This window comes from Abramis brama (assembly GCF_963993115.1).
Source record: "Abramis brama genome assembly, chromosome: 15".
Lineage (NCBI taxonomy): Eukaryota > Metazoa > Chordata > Actinopteri > Cypriniformes > Leuciscidae > Abramis > Abramis brama.
In genome coordinates, this window is record NC_139977.1 from 24,222,544 (window position 1) to 24,241,276 (window position 18,733).

Below are 18,733 nucleotides of genomic sequence, written 5' to 3' on the forward strand. Positions count from 1 at the left end.
TTAGTGAAGAGTAGAAAAAACAGCATTCACTATATAAATTAAAATAAAATTAAGATTTTATTCATTTCCATGATTCCTGGAAATAATAATTATTGTTATTATATTGACATTGACATTTAATTATTAAAATATTTTCGAATTATCATTTTATTATTTTTTGAATTACTTAAGAGGTTTTTAATGACTGAGATCATTGTACTTAATAAATAACAATAATAATAATAATATATTTATATAAATATATACACAGAGAACTATAAGAATACAATTTGCCATTGTCTTTATTTTAAAAAAAGCAAGTCAAGTTCATAGTATGCATTAGCACCTTTAACGAAAAACACAATACTCAATCAAACCTTCTCAATAATGTCCTGTTCTTACAACCAGACTAGACAGAGGTCTCTACAACTGAAGACCAGATAAACGGCAACGACAGGCATTCTAATGAGACGTCCCGAACAGCCTCCATGAGGTTGCCAGAGCAGAGTTTAAAGGCCTGGTATTAAGAAAGTGTGTAATGCTGTGTGGGTTGAGGAGGTCAGAAGGCTGGAGGAATGTTATCTAGAGCTGTGTGGATCTGTGCAAAGGCCTCCAGCAACCCTGAGGCCACTCGAGAGACTGAGCTTATTGAGTGGCAGCATCAGTAACGTCTTGTCTTTACCAGGCCGGGGCGGTGTTGGCAAGTCGTCGCATACGCCTGCGAAAAAAAAAAAAAAAAGCAATAGTATTCAGGTGCAATACATATGAATTCATTATATATATAAAACGAATGTAAAATAAACAAATGTGTCTAGTAGGCAAGGTCGAATTTGTCACCTTGTGTTTCTGTCCTGGTCTCTGATTTTCTTCTCCATCTCTGCGTCTGTCAGGGTCTCCAGCAGAGGGCACCACTGGTCGGCATCACCTGTGTTCCGAATGGCAATCTCAACCGTTGGTAATGGGTTCTCACTACAGGAAATGAGCCAGATGGGGTCAGAAGTGGACAGCATCACTTAAACATCATGGAAGACCAATGATGCATCATTGATGACCACTGAGGCACAAAGGTGATGACTGATATATAGAAATACCCATTAAACTTTTGTTAAGAAAAGCAGTTTATATAAATTATACGATTTACTTTTAACCGTCATACAGATATCAAAGCCAGGCTGTGGCAGCACATGCAGGGGTCAAACAGAACAGTCTGTTCTGGTATCGCTAGGTTTATGCTACGTCATTTTTAGGAGGAAAACTGAATTAGGCATTATCGGAATGTCAATATACAGGAACAAGTCCTGCAAAGATATAAAAATTAAGAAAATATGAAAGTACTCAGCTTCCCAGGGTATGAAACGTGGGGGGTAAGAGGGAGAGAAGATCAAGAAATTTTGAAGCATATTGACCTGAAATCAGACCTATTGGAACAGACAGTGGGAGAAGCAAACAATTAGAAGGTTATAGCAAAGCAAAAAGCAATGAAGTTAATCACAAAGAATGAAACAAAAACTCAGTAACATTTTAACTAAACCACAAAGCGAATAATGTGCCATTTTCACCTATGATCTACAGACAGCATGATCTCATGGTGAAAATGTAATGCTAACTGGTTACGCCCCCACAAACCCCAACCTCTAAAAGGCAAAAGTAAGGTTGCAAGCCATGCAAGAGAAAAGCAACTGAATTATGAATCATTATGGAAGCAAAAATCAATGTAGGCTGTACTGCAGGGAGAAAATGTAGTTACTTTATAACCAACGGAGGAAAGATAAACACATACAACTACTTCAGGGCATAATAAAGAGAAGTCACAATGCTTAAACAGTTGTCTGCTTGCTGTCGGACAAATAAACGAGATTGTAAAGGCCCAGACCGCATTAAAGATGGTCTCAATTTCATGGCGTAAACAAGACATGCCGTGTGTTTGTGTGTATATATGACCACATTATGGAAATTCCACTTCATACGACCTTCTATAAATCATTGTTTAAAATGGAACCAGGCCCAAGACATCTCTACAGACACACAAGGATATAGATACAGGTCAAACAATACAGTACAGCACAAACAAACAACAAATATTACATGCAAGAACACCATACATGTGAGACATACGCTACTGTCCAAAAAAATGTGGGGTTGTAAGTCTTCTCTTACGTTCAATGCTGCATTTATTTAATCAAAAATACAGTAAAACAGCAATATTGTGAAAAAATAATAATAAAACAAAAATTATTTTATAATGTATTTTTTTTCCTGATAACAAAAACTGAATTTTCAGCATCATTACTTCCATCTTCAGTTTCACATGATCCTTCAGAAATCATTCTAATATGCTGATTCATATTATTATAAATGAGGAAAACACTTGTGCTACTTAATATTTTTGTGGAAACCTGATATATTCCTTCAGGATTCTTTGATGAACAAAGTTCAAAAGAATTTAAGACAGAAATCGTGTAACAAATGTCTGTCACTTTCGATTTCAACTTATTGCATACTTGCTGAATATAATTAATTTCTTTAAAATATATATTACTTATTTTATTTAATAAGTTCATTTAAACATTTTTTTTACTACTAATTAACTTATTACTTCTAAAAATGTTTTAATAAATACAATCATCTGTACTCATCCATAACCATTTTTTTCCACTCCACTTGTTTATTGCTGCTGTGAGTTTTATAGTTCGTTGCTTGACAGTGATTAGAATGCCATACCAGACACATAACCCATACAAGCATCTTTCTCACTGGTAAATAAGTTTTTGTGGCAAGTGGAAAAAAATTCAACCTACACGCAAATAAGTTGGGATCATTGTCAAGGCATGCAGTTTGTTTTTTTTATTCTTCTCCGAAAAAAACTGAATGGGTTTTTACTCCGTTTACAAAATACCTACTGATTATTGGGTAAATTCCAAGGCAATATTACAGGCTAGGGAAATAATTCATTCTCTGCCTTATGACAGTGAAGTGGCGGTATAAATACTAAAGAACAAACCATGTCTCAACAGTGAGCCGCAGAGGGAAAACCACAGCGAGTCTTCCTTTACACTCACTCGGTTTATAAATTAGTTTGGAGATCGTGACAGCACATATAAATCATGGCAAGCAGTGATTTTGAAAACAAGAAACTGTCCTAAAATGACTCTACGGGGAATACAGTGTTTCTAGAGGGGATTGTGCATCAAGCCACTTCATTTATGGCCTACTGTGTAACAATGGACCATCATCATCCTGAAAGCCCCAAGGCACATGCATTTTCTATCAATAGTTTTCACAAACTGTGAAGCACTGCTTGTCCATGTGAGAAAGCAAAATAATAAAAATTGAGCTAGAACTCGAACTGATGTTTGAGGGGAGCCAGTATTGGAAGTGTATGGAAGTGCCCACCTGAAGGCGTACGTCCTCTGGTGCCAGCTGAGCTGTCCGCGGATGCTGTAGGCGATGGTGGTGACGAACTCTCCTCCGAGGCCCAACTCAGAGCAGAGCTTCAAAGCAAACGTTTCTGGTGAGTTCTCCTTCTCTGACATGTCCCATTCGAACTGGTCCACCAGAGAGATGTTCCCCACATGAATGTTTAGCTGAAAGCACAATGCAGGTCAGCAATGGAATTAACTAGGGATGCATGATATATCAGCCACCATATCGTTATCGGCCCAATAAGAAAACTTGGCCGATGTATTAAAGCCGATAAATAATGGATTATTTCCTTCAGCAGCTGAGACACTTCAGATGCGCACTGTTCGCCATGGTGGTTTGAAATATGATTGGAATCACTTCAACATAGAACACTCTTTCAACTATATATACACTGTTCGTTTTTGGGATTGACAACCGGTTTCACTGACAGGTGTGAGTCTCAATGTCCCATTCATACAGCAACTTACCGTAACGCCTCGAATACTGTCTGTATGAATGTGCAACGGGAGTCAAGCCTGTATTCTCTAACCAGTAACCAAAGTAATATCAAAGATGGCGACGTCCAAGTCGTATCACTTTTAACAGCTAATTAAGTCTAATTTAGTCCAAAATTACAAATTTGCTGTTGGGTACTACTGTAAAACACACCTTAATGATGACCCTCTGGTCTGTCTGCTCATCCAGAATGCTGTCGGTAGGGTAGGACTCGATCTGCTGTCTAATGGCTGAGGCGATGGCAGGGACGAAGGCGAGAGGATTCAGGTCCAGGTCATCACACAGGATCTCAGCAAACATCTCTGGAGTCATAAGTTTCTCTGGAGACGCAAAAGCAGACACTCCTGCACTTAATTGTCTTTAGCATGAATGCATCTTGCATTCAACAGCAAAAGAAAAGCGAAAACATACACTACCATTCAAAACTCTTAAGACAGTTTGTTTTTGAATTTTTTTTTGTAATACTTTTATTCAGCAAGGGTGCATTAAATTGAGCATTAAGTGCCATAAAGACTGTAACAAAAGATTTCTATTTCAAACAAATGCTGTTCTTTTGAACGTTCTAAGCATCAAAGAATCTTGAAAGAATTGATCAGTTTCCACAAAAATATGAAGATATTAAAAGAAATAAATGTTTCTTGAGCACCAACTCAGCATATTAGAATGATCTCTGGAGGACCATGAAACACTGCAAATGAAAATATACTAAAATATATAGAAAAGTTACTTTAAATCGTAAGAATGTCACAGCATCTAAAACACACACAGACAGATTGTGTCTGAACTTAATGATTTTCATTTCTTTATTAAAGTGAGATTAATAATGAGAATGAGAGTTTTGCACCTTACTGTAATGACTATTTGGGGGGAAATTATGCGTAACTGTCATGAAAACAATGTGCATAAAATGTGAGCTTTCTGAAAAACTTCAAGTAAACAGATTTTCTATTTTGCCGCCTTACCGTTCATGTTCCAGGTGAAGGCATCTCTGAGCTTCTGCCCATCAATCTCCATGTCCAAGCGGATAGGCACCAGGACCTCTGCCTGGGATGCATTTTCGTGGATGACTGCCGGGTCGTGGTCATCGAAACTATGCATTGAAAGAAAGCAGAAACCCATAAACACACTCTAAAATTAATTAGCACCATGTGTGCAGCATGTGCTCTTCAACTCTACACCAGGGCTCTGATTCTGAACAACTGCCCACATTTTTCCTTCATGTCCTGCACTTTTCTGACACAAAAAAATGCCTGAAAGTTTAACAACCTACATATGTGAGGGATTTAAAATGCTTGTCTTGTAAGTAATGACAGCAGAATGAAGTTGTTTTGGAGCATTGCTTTAAACCAACAGCTGTCTGGTGGCATTCTATTCTGAATTGTCTCATTTAAAGCCAATCATTGACATTTACCACAGTCCTCAGAAGGGTATGTTGAAAAATTGCAAGGGCCATTACATTCAGCTAAATATCCCAAAATTACTTCCTCTTGGGATAAGATGATGTAGGTCAATTGAGGACCTAAAAACACAAATGCATCGGGCTAATTTTGTCTTAAAAACTGGGACTTTCTGAGCGTTTGAACCTTTATCAGGTTATCTTTTCGTGTAGGAAATGAGGAAGAGGGAACTTCAGCATGTCCAAAGGAAAATTAGCCTATCAAGGGTATTTGCTTTTCATGAGGAAGAGATTCTGTCAGCGATAAACAACATAACCTGAAAGAACCTCTTCGCAATAACAAGCCAGTGTTTTGGACTATTGCTTCATCTGCTGACCCAAAACTACAAAGTCATGGGAAGTATATAACGGAAATGTGGTTTGGTTCCTTCATAAACATCCTCTGGTTACGATATTGTCCTGATAACATCATGCATTAATCAACAGTTGCTTAAATAATTATCCAGAGTTTTACATTTCTTAATTATATTTAGATTGAGCAACATGCCGATGATTGTTGACAGGTCGAACCCAAGAAATGTTTAAAGACCTGTGAAATGGCTTGATGAGCACATTTTCTTTCCTGTGTTGACATATTTCCTATAGAAATATTTAAAATGGAGGCAGACAGCATCAAATTGGCTTTGTTTTCCCAGAAAGAAATTGTCAACATTTAGAAGTACGCAAGCATATACATTACCAATCAAAAGTTTGTGGTCAGTAAGACTTTTTAATCTTGAAAAAAATCCCGAAAAAATGCATCACGGTTTCCACACAAATATGAAGCTGCACAACTGTTTTCAACTTTGATAAGAAATGTTTCTTGTGCAACGAAATCAGCATTTAAGAATGATTTATGAAGTGTCAATCGAAAATGAAGTAATGGCTGCAAAAAATTCAGCTTTGACTTCACATTAAAAATTACATTTGAAATTATAATCAAATAGAAAACAGTAGTAGTAATAAGTAGTATTACTATTTATAATTATATTATTATTATACTAACTTTTAAGTAGTAATAATAATTTGCAATATTACTGTTTTTACTGTATCTTTATCAAATAATTGTAGCCTTGGTGAACATAAGGGAATTATTTTAAAAACATCTTACCGACCCCAAAACTTTTGAACAAGTTCAACTTCAAGTTCACTTTATTTGTATAGCACATTTACAACAGCCACTAGGGCTGACCATAGTGCTTTACAGAACAACCAGATTAAAAGATATTAATACCTGCATAACAACACATTAAACACAAATAACAGCAGCAAAGCTAAGCGAAACCTTAAAACCGTAAACACACACACGACATAAGTTTGGGGTTAGCAAATATATAATTTATCTTACTGACCCCAAACTTATGAATGGTAGTGAATGTTTTCTTATAAAGCTAACAGAAGTGGACGAAAAGCCATAAACAGAGTGTGTACATGTAACTCTCATTAGTCATTACTCATATTACCATAATGGAAATGTCCTTTTCTTGTCACGTCCCATTCGGTTTCTGTTGATAGTGGTGGAACAAGGCACTGCGTCCAGGTGATGGGAGCTGTTGGGTAGGGTGGGCACCCACTGACTGCTCCTCTTTGCCTTCTGCTCCCTAAATTTCAGATACAAAGTTACACAACAACAAACTCCAACAGAAAATTCTCTTTTTGGGGACATACATAGTAAATATATATACACATACATACATAATATATATATATATATATATATATATATATATATATATATATATATATATATATATATATATATATATATATATATATATATACACACATACGTACATACTATATATATATATATATATATATATATATATATATATATATATATATATCACATAAAAAAATTATTATAAATAATTTATATAGAATACAGAACATAAAAATCTGCTATAAAATACTTTTTCAAAAATCTATTCACAAAACTGACTGGAAGTGTCCATATGTGTATTAATAAAAACTACACCAGTTGCAATAGTGCTGTATTTATTATATTTTTATCACTTCTTGTTCTCCATTTAGACCTGTACATCACATAACCGAGGACCACCAGACTCCTCACCTGAGATACGCCGGCGGCTCTGTGCTGATGGACACTGCCTTGTACTTCTCATCATTCCCCTCGAAGATCTCCTCACATTCAGACGCCTTCAGCAGGGTCACACTGGTGGCTAAAGTAGTGTAACCACGATTTAAAACAAAAAGAACACTGCACAAACTGCTGTCTAGAAGCAGGACTAAGGGACTATGAGGTAGGTGCTGCTTAGGTTCTTTATGGACCTAAGACTTTGAAAAGATAATTCAAAAGGAAAGGAATCACTTACCGTGTGATGATGCTACGATCTTCTTCCTCTCCTCCACGGATGCAAGGCGTCTCCATAGTGACGGGTACCGCTTATACAGAGAGCCTCTGAACATTCGCAGGTAGTTGCCAACCTAAAAAGCAAAGAAAAAGTAATCACTTACAGTGTCTCACAGTGTCACTTACTTACACTGTTTTTTTCATTCACTGGTCAATTTTGTGATTTTGGGCTATTTTGCTCCCATAACATGACTTTGATTCATGATACATATATCATTCAGCTGGTTTATCTAATATTTTACTCCTAAAGATACAGTGAATTTTTTTTCTGGCTGTCGACAGTATTTTCTCGTTTAATAGAGTAATAAAAAGAGATATCCAAAATCTCCTCTGTATAAACCTTTAAATTATGTCAACAAAATGAAACGTGAATTTTGAACCTGGCTTTATCCAATGTTCAGATTTCTGTTCTGGAAATGTAAGAAAATGAATGCACATTAATGCAATTAATCACATATTTAAACAACATTTCAGAAAACTTGTAATACAAAAAGAAAAACTTAAGATTGATCAACTTAGTAAGTTTGGTGATATATCTATTTCCAAGTGGCCTCTTGTCTTAAGGGGTTAGTTCCCCCAAAGATGGAAATTCTGTCATTAATTACTCACCCTCATGTTGTTCCAAACCTGTAAGACTTTCATTCATCTTCAGAACACAATTTTTTCTAAGCTTTCTATCCTTCCATAGACAGCTACGTAACTGACACTTTGACGCTTCAAAAAGTTCATAAAGAGATCTTAAACTAATCCATATGAGTTGAGCGTATAGTCCAAAATTTCTGAAGAGACTCGATCACTTTATATGGTGGTGAACAGATTGAATTTAGGCTTTTATTCACATATAAACATTGATCAGCGAACATATACAGCTCAACCGAACCTGCTTGGCGCGCAAGAAAAAACCTATTATGGAGGCTCAAACGTGCTGCGTAACACGAGAATGAACCTCATTAGTTCTTGCACGTCAAACAAACATGCTTGAGCTTCCGTTTACCACAACTGATGTGTGAGTTGATGAATGTTTATGTGAATAAAAGCCTAAATTCAATCTTTTCATCATATAAAGCAATCGTGTCTCTTCTTCAGAACATTTTGGACTAAACCGCTTTATTCACATGGATCAGATTAACAATCTCTTTATGAACTCAAAGTGGTAGTTGCGTAGCCGTCTATGGAGGGACAGAGATCTCTCAGATTACATCAAAAAGATCTTCATTTGTGTTTCGAAGATGAACGAAGGTCTTAGGGTTTTTGGAACAACATGAGGGTGAGTAGCCTAATTAATGAAAGAATTTTCATCTTTGGGGGAACTATCCCTTTAAAAGAAATGCACTGCTGTATTCGCAAACACATACTACTCTTACTATCTCTGCCATAGAAAGATGTGCTAAAAATAGTAAGAGTAGTGTACTAGTATGCCTTTCCGTGTGCATGGTGTGTCAGAGTATAATGTTTAAGTCAGTTGAAAGAGTTTTAAAATCATTCACACTCATGTTATTCCAAACTCTAGGTCACCATTCACTTTCATTGTGAGAACAAAAGCAATGAAAGTAGATGGAGACTGAGGCTGTCAGTTAACATCTCCTTTTGTGTTCCAATGGGGGAAAGCATAAAGGTTTGGAACAACAGGGTAAATAATCACAGAATTACTTTCTGTGTGAACTCACTTTAACATGTTTAACATATTATTGAAATGAAAAACCGCTATATTTATAACGTTATCTGCCAACTTGTCTGGCCCAAATATAAATATCGCACTTCAAATCTGACTTTTATAGATCCGAAAGGCAAGTGCTTCACTTTATGGAGGAACAGGGATGATTGCAAGCTCTATTGATCATTTAATCATTCATTCATAACGTCGATATGCAGATGTCAGCGTCTTTAACTGGCAACAACCAACAAAGACAAGTCAAAGATGTTTTAGTGTTAATACGATGGCTACATTAATGCATATCAGGTGTAAAAATACGCACAAATCTCTGTGAGACAGAAAACGTACCTCTGAACCTATCATGTAAAAATCCTCATCTTCCTCGAGTTGAAATTTTATTGGTTTTTGTCCAAATGTTTTACTCAACGCCATCTTTGCAAACACAATGAGCGACAACGCGCATGCGTATAAAGGAAGCAGCGAGGTGGGAAGAGCTCATGCTCTGGGGCGCGATGCTGCAGGCGTGCATTAATGCCTGCTGTTGGAGGACACGGATATGTTAATACCTATGGTTAATACCAGAGCGGCTCTGGTTAATACCAAGAAGGCCTAAAAACTACGGTGGCCGAGAGAGCTCAACGCTCTCCAACTGAAGAAAACACATGCAAATAGAAAAAACACCCGCAAATTAAAGGGGACATATCATGCCAAATGCACTTTTTTAGCCCTTAAATGCATTTTGTTGTATATTTGGAGTGTTTAGAAGTACAGAAAATATGAAATTATTCTCCTCAGGTGCTTCGTTGATATCTTTATATTCTGTTTTGGTCATATTTTTCAACCCGTTCCGATTTTTCTGTTATCTAAAGCCCTATTCGCACGGGATTAGTATTACCCCTGGACCTCTGTAATTAAGAAATTACCCCCTGACGTCTGTGTTTTTGGTGGCTCTTCACACGGGTAAATAAATGTTCGTAATTCCCTCGAGTTTACGGACTTTACAGCGTGCGCCCACCCATTCACACTTCACTAGCTGAACATGCTGAAACGAAGATCGCGCTGCAGTATTGCAATTCAAAAAAGAACTTATTTAAAACCAATTTATTAGAGAAATATATTATATATATTATAGAATATGATATTATTGTATAAATATATAATATATCTTCTTTTTCTTTTATTCTTTGTCCATATTTACAACAAGCCTGCCTGAAGAAGGTATTATAAATACCGAAACGTTGCGATAGGCTTGTTTTTCTATTCATTTTATTTGGTTTATTTCATTTTATATCATTTTTACTCTTTCACACTTTGATTTCTTGAGATACTTACAGGATGGACGTCTTTAGAGGCCGTGTGAGACAAAGAAATGCTCCACGATACAGACTACTAAATTACACTACCACAAAAAGCGTCCAAACTTTCCAAAAGAGCTTCCATGTTGCGCCAAAATACTTAATTTGACGTTTCCATGACAACGGTCCGAGTTGAGCTTCCGGATCACGTCTTTACTGTAGTTTGTTTTCTCTTTTGCAGCACTTCATAGTTTTTATTGGAGAAAAACTATAATCGGATTGGAGTAGAGCATATCGAGAGATTTTATTGTTAATATAGTTTTAATACAGACGTAAAATGGACTGTTAAACGGCTCACAATGGTTATTACGTTCTTTAGGAAACGATAGGCTCACAGAAAAACAGCCCAAATCACAGACATGGGGATTCGCACGGGACTGGTATTATCAGAGGACCCCTGTGTTGGCCGAAATACGGTAGGTAATTTTCGGGGGAATTTTTACAGACATTTTTACATACATGGCAGATTCGCACGGGATAAAAATCACAGACGACCTCTGCGATTATTACAAATTACCGGAGGTCCCTAGGTAATACTAATCCCGTGCGAATAGGGTTTATGACGTTTTTTGAACTATTACGTCACAGTATTTGCAGCGGAACTGCCAAATAAGGACATTGACTTCCGGCCCAACACTTCGAGCAATCCGCCATTTTTATTTCTCGCTGCAATTTTGTAGTCCAAGCTAAAGGATGCAGAAGTTACGAGAGGGTAAGTTAAAATGTTCAGTTGTTGGATGTAGTAACCCACACGCTTCATTACACCGTTTAATGTAGATGAACTGCCGCGCTTGTTACAGGACGCATGTTTAACTGAAAGAACGAGCAGAGAGAGAGACCCGGTCGCGCGCGCGCTCACTTCAGAGCCAGGCGAAAGTGTAAACAAGACATCACCGTCTCCAAACTAGACGCTGTCTCAAAATAAATCGACACGGTGGTAAAAGGTCGGAAGACCAAAGTTTCATGTGTAAATACAGTACACACCATTGCGATACATCCATATGAAGACGTTGTTCTACAGGTTCGTCGTCTTCATTTTCATCTCGCTCCTGCTCCGACTCTGGCTCAAACATGTAAGTTAAGGCTGGCTGGACAAGTCTTCCGTTGTTGACATTTTGTTAATAACGTGTGAATAAAAAGTTTCTGTGCCGCTAGATAATCGTATCTCTGCTATCAAACTACAAAAATGGCCGAACGGGGTGGAGTTGAACCGAGTGTGGGCGGGGTATGAAGTGTCTCAATTGTATTTAAAGAGACCGCACCAAAACGAGTTGCTCTCAGACGCACATCAGAAAAGGGGTAGAAAAGGGGCCTGTGGAGCTATAATAATGAGGAATTCAGACCCAAGCATTGCAGTTCCGCTTTATATAGACTATAAATGTAATTTATATGTAAAAAGGAACAATTTAAAAGCATGATATGTCTCCTTTAAGAAAACATCTTCATCAGTTTCACAACACATGTGTGCTCCAAATACTCACAACACAACCAAATACAGAAACGCGCTGCAAAAGTTCACAACACAACCAAATACAGAAACGCGCTGCAAATAGAACAGAACACAACGGAAATGTTTCCGGGGAACCCAATAAGTGACGGACCCGACTGGGACGTTCTTACAGCTGTCTACTTTTATTATTATTTTTATTTTTTTGCAAAACATACAGAGATGACACGTTTATGACATACAACTTTGTATACAATATACAAAATGTATTTACAATAAGTTCAATACCATAAGAATACTAAAAAGAACAATGAGCTGAAGACTAAAATAAATAAATAAATAAAGATAGAGAAAAAGAACATGAGGGAAAGACATTAATCTATACATCAGTTACATTGTACACATTTTGTCATGTTATGTTAAAATAAGTTTCATAAGAAATGTTAGAATGCAGCTAGGGTCCAAATATGAGACGCCAAGTTTTAAAGTTGAGACACTCACACACAGATATAACGCATATTTTAAAAGCTTTGTTGTATAAAATGTATATTTATTTGCAACAGTTATGTTAACAGCAATAATACTATATTTCTGGTAATATTTATTTGCAACAGTTATGTTAACAGCAATAATACTATATTTCTGGTAAGACAGTGTTGTCATGGGAACATCCCAGGTGAAAATAATGAGGAAATTACGTTGTCTTTCGTTGCTCCCTTCATCAACATAATGGCACACAAGTGCCCCGCTCCCTCCAAAGTGCCCAATTCAAGGGCTCTGCCGTCTTCCCTTTTAAGAGAGTAGGGCATAGGTAAAGCTCACGAGCAATAAGCACGTCCCAGCCGTCCGTCCGTCACTTATTGGGTTCTCCGGAAACATTTCCGTTGTGTTCTGTCCTATTTGCAGCGCGTTTCTGTATTTGGTTGTGTTGTGAACTTTTGCAGCGCATTTCTGTATTTGGTTGTGTTGTGAGTGTTTGGAGCACACATGTGTTGTGAAACTGATGAAGATGTTTTCTTAATTTGCGGGTGTTTTTTCTATTTGCATGTGTTTTCTTCAGTTGCAGCGCGTTGAGCTCTCTCGGCCACCGTAAAAAACAGTCTACTTTTCAACGGAATATTGCAGTAGGCTATTTATTATAAATGATTAAAAATTGAAACTCTAAACAAGAATAGAAATGATGCCAAGTTGGCAATAAACTGAAATAAGTTTCAAGGGGACCTATTATGCAAAATTCACTTTTACATTTGAACAAATGTTTTTTTGGCACTGTGGGTAGGCTACACACAAACACCCTATAATGGTAAAAATCCATCCACTCCTCTTTTTTCTTTCATAAGCAGTCTCAGAACAAGCCATTTGAATATTCTAGCATTTGTGATGTCCCATATGCTTAGGCCCCGCCCACGACTGCTGACAGACTCTGCCCTATTAGCATAGACCACACCCTGAGTGAGCTGTACACAGTCCACCATGTTATCTCCTCACCAGAGCATTTAAAAGTAGCATTCAAGTAAGAAATCTATTTTTTATTAAAGCTATAAAGTTATTCAATCAAGAGCAGTGAGAGATTTTCTATTTTTCTTTTGTTGTTTGATTCATATTAACAGCGTATAGCAGTAGGTACTACTGTATAACACATGCGATCTCTTTACTTGCTGTTTACGTTCACAGACATAACCGACTGAGTTTATGTGAGTATTTGTGTGTTTTGAAACAAACTTGAGTGTATTTGAAAGTTGAAGTGCAATAAGATGTGAAAAAGAACTTAGTTTAATACTCACTGGACGGTGCGTAACTGCGCGTGCTTCGGGTGTGTGCGCTCAGAAAACCATATATCACAAGTTTATACAGCTTTAAAATGCATGCAGATAAAAAAACTTTAATGATGAGGAAGAACTGAAATGTCATGTGAGTGTGACCGCGATAGACATGATAATCAAACCCAAACAGATGTTTTAGTTTTTAGCAGAGTATCTGAGGCAGGAGCTATAAAGGCTCCATCCTCTTCTGGAAAGCAATAATAACCAAGCAGCAGCTTATTTGCATTTAAAGATACAGTGCAATGCATAAGTGAATACACCCATGCTAAAGTTGACTAAAAAGAGGAATAAAAAATCATATTTTGGAAATTGAACTTAATGCCTTAATTAAAAAAATTAGGAAAAATCCAACCTTTAAGGACACCAATTTTCTTTGTGAATGAATAATGTATCGTAAATAAATAAATGTTCTTCCTTAAAATACATGGTGCATAAGTGAGTACACCCCTATGTTAAATTCCCATAGAGGCAGGCAGATTTTTATTTTTAAGTTTTTTTTTTTTTTTTTTTTTAGGATACTATGCATCCTGATAAAGTTCCCTTGGCCTTTGGAATTAAAATAGCCCCACATCATCACATAGCCTTCACCATACCTAGAGATTGGCATGGTTTTATTTCAGTTAGCCTAAAAGCTAGTTTGATTTGCATTGAGAGATGATCTTATGGAAAGTACCCCATGCCAATCTCTAGGTATGGTGAAGGCTATGTGATGATGTGGGGCTATTTTAATTCCAAAGGCCAAGGGAACTTTATCAGGATGCATAGTATCCTAAAATTTTTTTTAAAAAAATACTTAAAAATAAAAATCTGCCTGCCTCTATGGGAATTTAACATAGGGGTGTACTCACTTATGCACCATGTATTTTAAGGAAGAACATTTATTTATTTACGATACATTTTTCATTCACAAAGAAAATTGGTGTCCTTAAAGGTTGGATTTTTCCTAATTTTTTAAATTAAGGCATTAAGTTCAATTTCCAAAATATGATTTTTTATTCCTCTTTTTAGTCAACTTTAGCATGGGTGTATTCACTTATGCATTGCACTGTACATGCACGAAAACAGCATGTTTTTCCTTCCACTCAAAAATGGGCATTTACAACATGGTTTAAAAAAATCTCTGTGGGGTATTTTGAGCTGAAACTTCACAGACACATTCGGGGGACACCTGAGACTTATATTACATTTTGTAAAAAGGGGCATAATAGGTCCCTTTTAATTGAAGCACTACAATTATGAACTGGAAATAAATAAAAACTAAAACTAACTAAAACTAAAGCTGAAATAAAAATAAAATAAACAAGTAATACAAAAAGCACGTAATGGAATTACTAAAAACTTTATGCTCCAAGCCAACTTAAGAGTTATTTCACAGGCTGTATATACAATACATTTTATATGGTATAGTCATCATTTGTTTGCCATTGCTTGCTGGAAAACTGAATCTTGCAGTTTTATGCATGACCTTTCACTCAAGTTGTGTTACTTCAATATTCAATCAATTAATTACAAATGTATGAGACAAAACACGGTACACGCTAAAAGAAAGGCCAGTAAGGATTAGGCTGCTAAAAATATTTACTTTACTAATAGACTATATACTATATATAGACTATAGATAACAGCATTATCAATTAAGCCCACCAGGCTTTCACTGAAGAACATCTTGCTTGAGATCTGTGAGCCATATAATCTAAAGTCAAGTTATTTAAATTTATTTGCAATTATGTGACTATGGCATAGTCAATTAGACTGGGAAGTTTGGAGGAAAATGTGCTTGTGATTACAGACATAAATGTTTAAAACAGACCTTTTAAAATGGTAATCAGGTGTAACATCTCCATTAGAAAGAAGAAATTGCTCATTCTACATTCCTGTGGTGGTATTTCCTAAAAAGGTGGTGAAACTCTTACATCTGCAGCACTTTCCAGACACCTGTAACATAGCCCTGATGGATAGAAGCTGGCATATTCACTGATCTAAACCATTAACACAGGTCAAAGCCTGAACTCGCTTCATTAACGCAAACACATATTTTCATTAAACATGATGCATTAAACTTCACATTATCCTTTGGCTTGGAACATTAATAATCAGTCATTACCAATAAGATTCACAAATACTCTTCCTGAAGCAGTTTAATCACATCCTTTGGTGTCCTTTAGGGGGAAACAATTGTGAAACAAAACTAATCAACGTTGTAAAATGTTTGGCAAAAACATTTAATATACTTCACCCAAAATGAACTCCCCATGTTGTTTATTAACTAACATCACATCACAGTTTTTTTGGAGGTGGGGGATATGGGATGGTGGGTTATCGCAGGGCCCCCCAACATTGCTTATTTTTATGAGTTTATCTATCTATCGCACTTTTTTTTAATTAAATATATAAAAGAGCCTAAACAAAGATAGTTCTATACAGCAAAGACCCGAATGTGCTAAATAATCTACATAAGGGACACTACACTGTTATAATTGTTTCTGCAAAATGAAATAGGCCCAGAGTGTTTTGTGACCTCATTTCATAGTCAATCTGTTCAGTCAATTAATAAAGAAAATCATAATTTTACAAGAGTGCTCCTCTTAGATAGTTTCACATGAGAGATTCAAACACAGTGGAAGATAATAGAAAAGACAGAACTGAGCCTCAGAGGAAATAGAAACCGCCATCTAATTATATGCGTTTCTTTACTCAGTCGGTTTTTGGATTTTCAAGCAATTTGCCCTCATACTGGTTTATAATCCTAATGAAATGATGGGATAATCCCACAGATCTAACACTTCATTGCCTGTTTGAATAGAAGGTACCTTTATCCGCAGTGGCTTATAGTTGTAGCTTATAAATGATACATCTTTGCTTTTCTATATTTAGGGCGAAAATTCGAAACGACGAAAATTCAAATGAGACTTAATTGATAAGATTCACTTGCATCTATTTTCCAAGCATCCCGTTTTAGATTCTGCTGTCCATGTCTGCTATGAACACTAGATGGCAATCTTGTATAAATGTTCCTCAACCTATGCCCTCATAACATTGAGATGGTTTCAGTGAGACTATGCTGGAAAAATTTCACTGGTTTGTCAGCCCTTATTCACTATTTAAATGTGTATACTAAGGGAGTGTTTGCTCAGTTTGAATGTTTTTATTTGTGATTCAGCTTAAAAAATGTCTCGAACGCCTGCCAAAGCCCTCAAAGCCAGCAGAGAACTGCAAAGGAAGCAATGAAATGAAATGCAGGCACATTTCATATTTCTCAAATACCAAATACAGGCACCTACTGTTGTCAATAGTGTGCTATTGTGTGTTTTGCGGCATTTTTTAAATGCGTCTTGTCTGAAAATGTTATATTTATACTTCTCTGTATGTAAGTGCACATTCATTTGAAGGAAAATATTTATTTTTTACCAATTTCTGGTCATAATCCAGCACTCACAGTGACCATAAACTTTACAGGGCACGCAGGACTTCCAATGAATTCAATATTGCAGACATAAAAACCCGTCTTCCTGAAAGGAATCATTATGATGAATTCCTGACATAATAATTTAGTGCACATATGGACATACCAGGCTCCATGCGCACTGGCATGATTGTTTCTGACCCTACAGAAAGCTTTTATTCTTTATTAGAGAAATGGATTGGAGTGCTGGCAAGCACTTTCAAGTAAAAAAAAAAGGACCAGGAATCGTCCATAGTGGAAACTAAATGTCTGAGACCACATTGAAAATCTGGTATTCAAAATCAAATAAGCCTGGGGGAAAAAAACAGAAAGCTTAAGGATTTTAAAAAATGAAAACAAAAAAAACATTATGACAGGAGATATTTCAGATTGTGCTCTATTTTGAGGTAATTTAATTTCATGGATAATGCTTCCATTGAAGCTCAAGATATTGATGGATCATTCATGGAGAATTATGCTGGAGAAAATGATCATCAGGTTTTACACAAACTTGTGGAGTTCATGCAGCTGGCCTGCTGCTGTCATTAAAGCAAAAGGAGGACAAACCAAATACTAAAGCTGTGGCCACATTAGCGAAATTTAGACGAAATTGTAGTTAATTGACGTATGACACACAGTTCACACAGAAGTCACTTTCAAAACAAGCAGTTTTCTGTTGGTGACCAACTTGAACCTGTTTGGCCTTGAACCAACTTGCACGCAAAATTGCCAATCAGGCAAATTCCTATTGAAATGGAAATTTCGACAAACAAAAGTATGACCGCACCTTAAATGGATAGTTCACCAAAGAGGAAAATTCAAGTGGTTTCAAATCTGTATGAGATTCTTTGTTCTGCTGAACACAAAAGAAGATATTTTGAAGAACGTTGGTAACCAGACAGCTGACATTGACTTGCATAGTATTTTCTTTTCCTATTACGGAAGACAATGTCTACCGTCAACTTTCTGGTTATCAACATTCTTCAAAATATCTTCTTTTGTGTTCAACAGAAGAAAGAAATTCATTACAGGTTTGGAACAACTTGAGAGTGAGTAAATGATGAACTTTTGGGTGAACTATCCCTTTAAGAAGTTCAAAAAAAAAAAAGCATTATTTTTTTTAAATTAAATGTAATTAATGTTTCACTCAAATTGCTATACTGATCATATAAAAAGCAATGACAATGTTGTTTTAAATTATACAAATTAGAATAGAAGTTGGAATTGTATTTGTGCAATTGCCTGGAAAAAACAACAACAGTGTGATTATGGTACAATAATCACTCCTTTGACAGCATAGTTTCAA

General features: G+C 36.3%; 1 protein-coding gene across 2 annotated transcripts; it reads right to left on the reverse strand.

Annotated features, from left to right (window-relative positions):
* Positions 1–263: 263 nt before the first annotated feature.
* smarcb1b (SWI/SNF related BAF chromatin remodeling complex subunit B1b) lies at positions 264–9,822 on the reverse strand. 2 transcript variants are annotated; one of them, XR_014609168.1, is made up of 9 exons: positions 9,709–9,822; positions 7,669–7,780; positions 7,407–7,515; positions 6,796–6,933; positions 4,860–4,987; positions 4,051–4,217; positions 3,373–3,563; positions 817–1,397; positions 264–697 (listed from the first exon to the last, which is right to left on the reverse strand). XR_014609168.1 is itself a non-coding variant. In XM_084136408.1 (9 exons), the coding sequence occupies exons 1-9, from the start codon at positions 9,790–9,792 to the stop codon at positions 658–660; spliced, it is 1,101 nt and encodes a 366-aa protein (XP_083992534.1). In that variant the 5' UTR covers positions 9,793–9,822; the 3' UTR covers positions 264–657. The 2 variants fall into 2 exon arrangements, 1 of the variants encoding a protein (XP_083992534.1); XM_084136408.1 differs by having other exon boundaries at positions 817–948.
* Between the last annotated feature and the right edge of the window lie 8,911 nt (positions 9,823–18,733).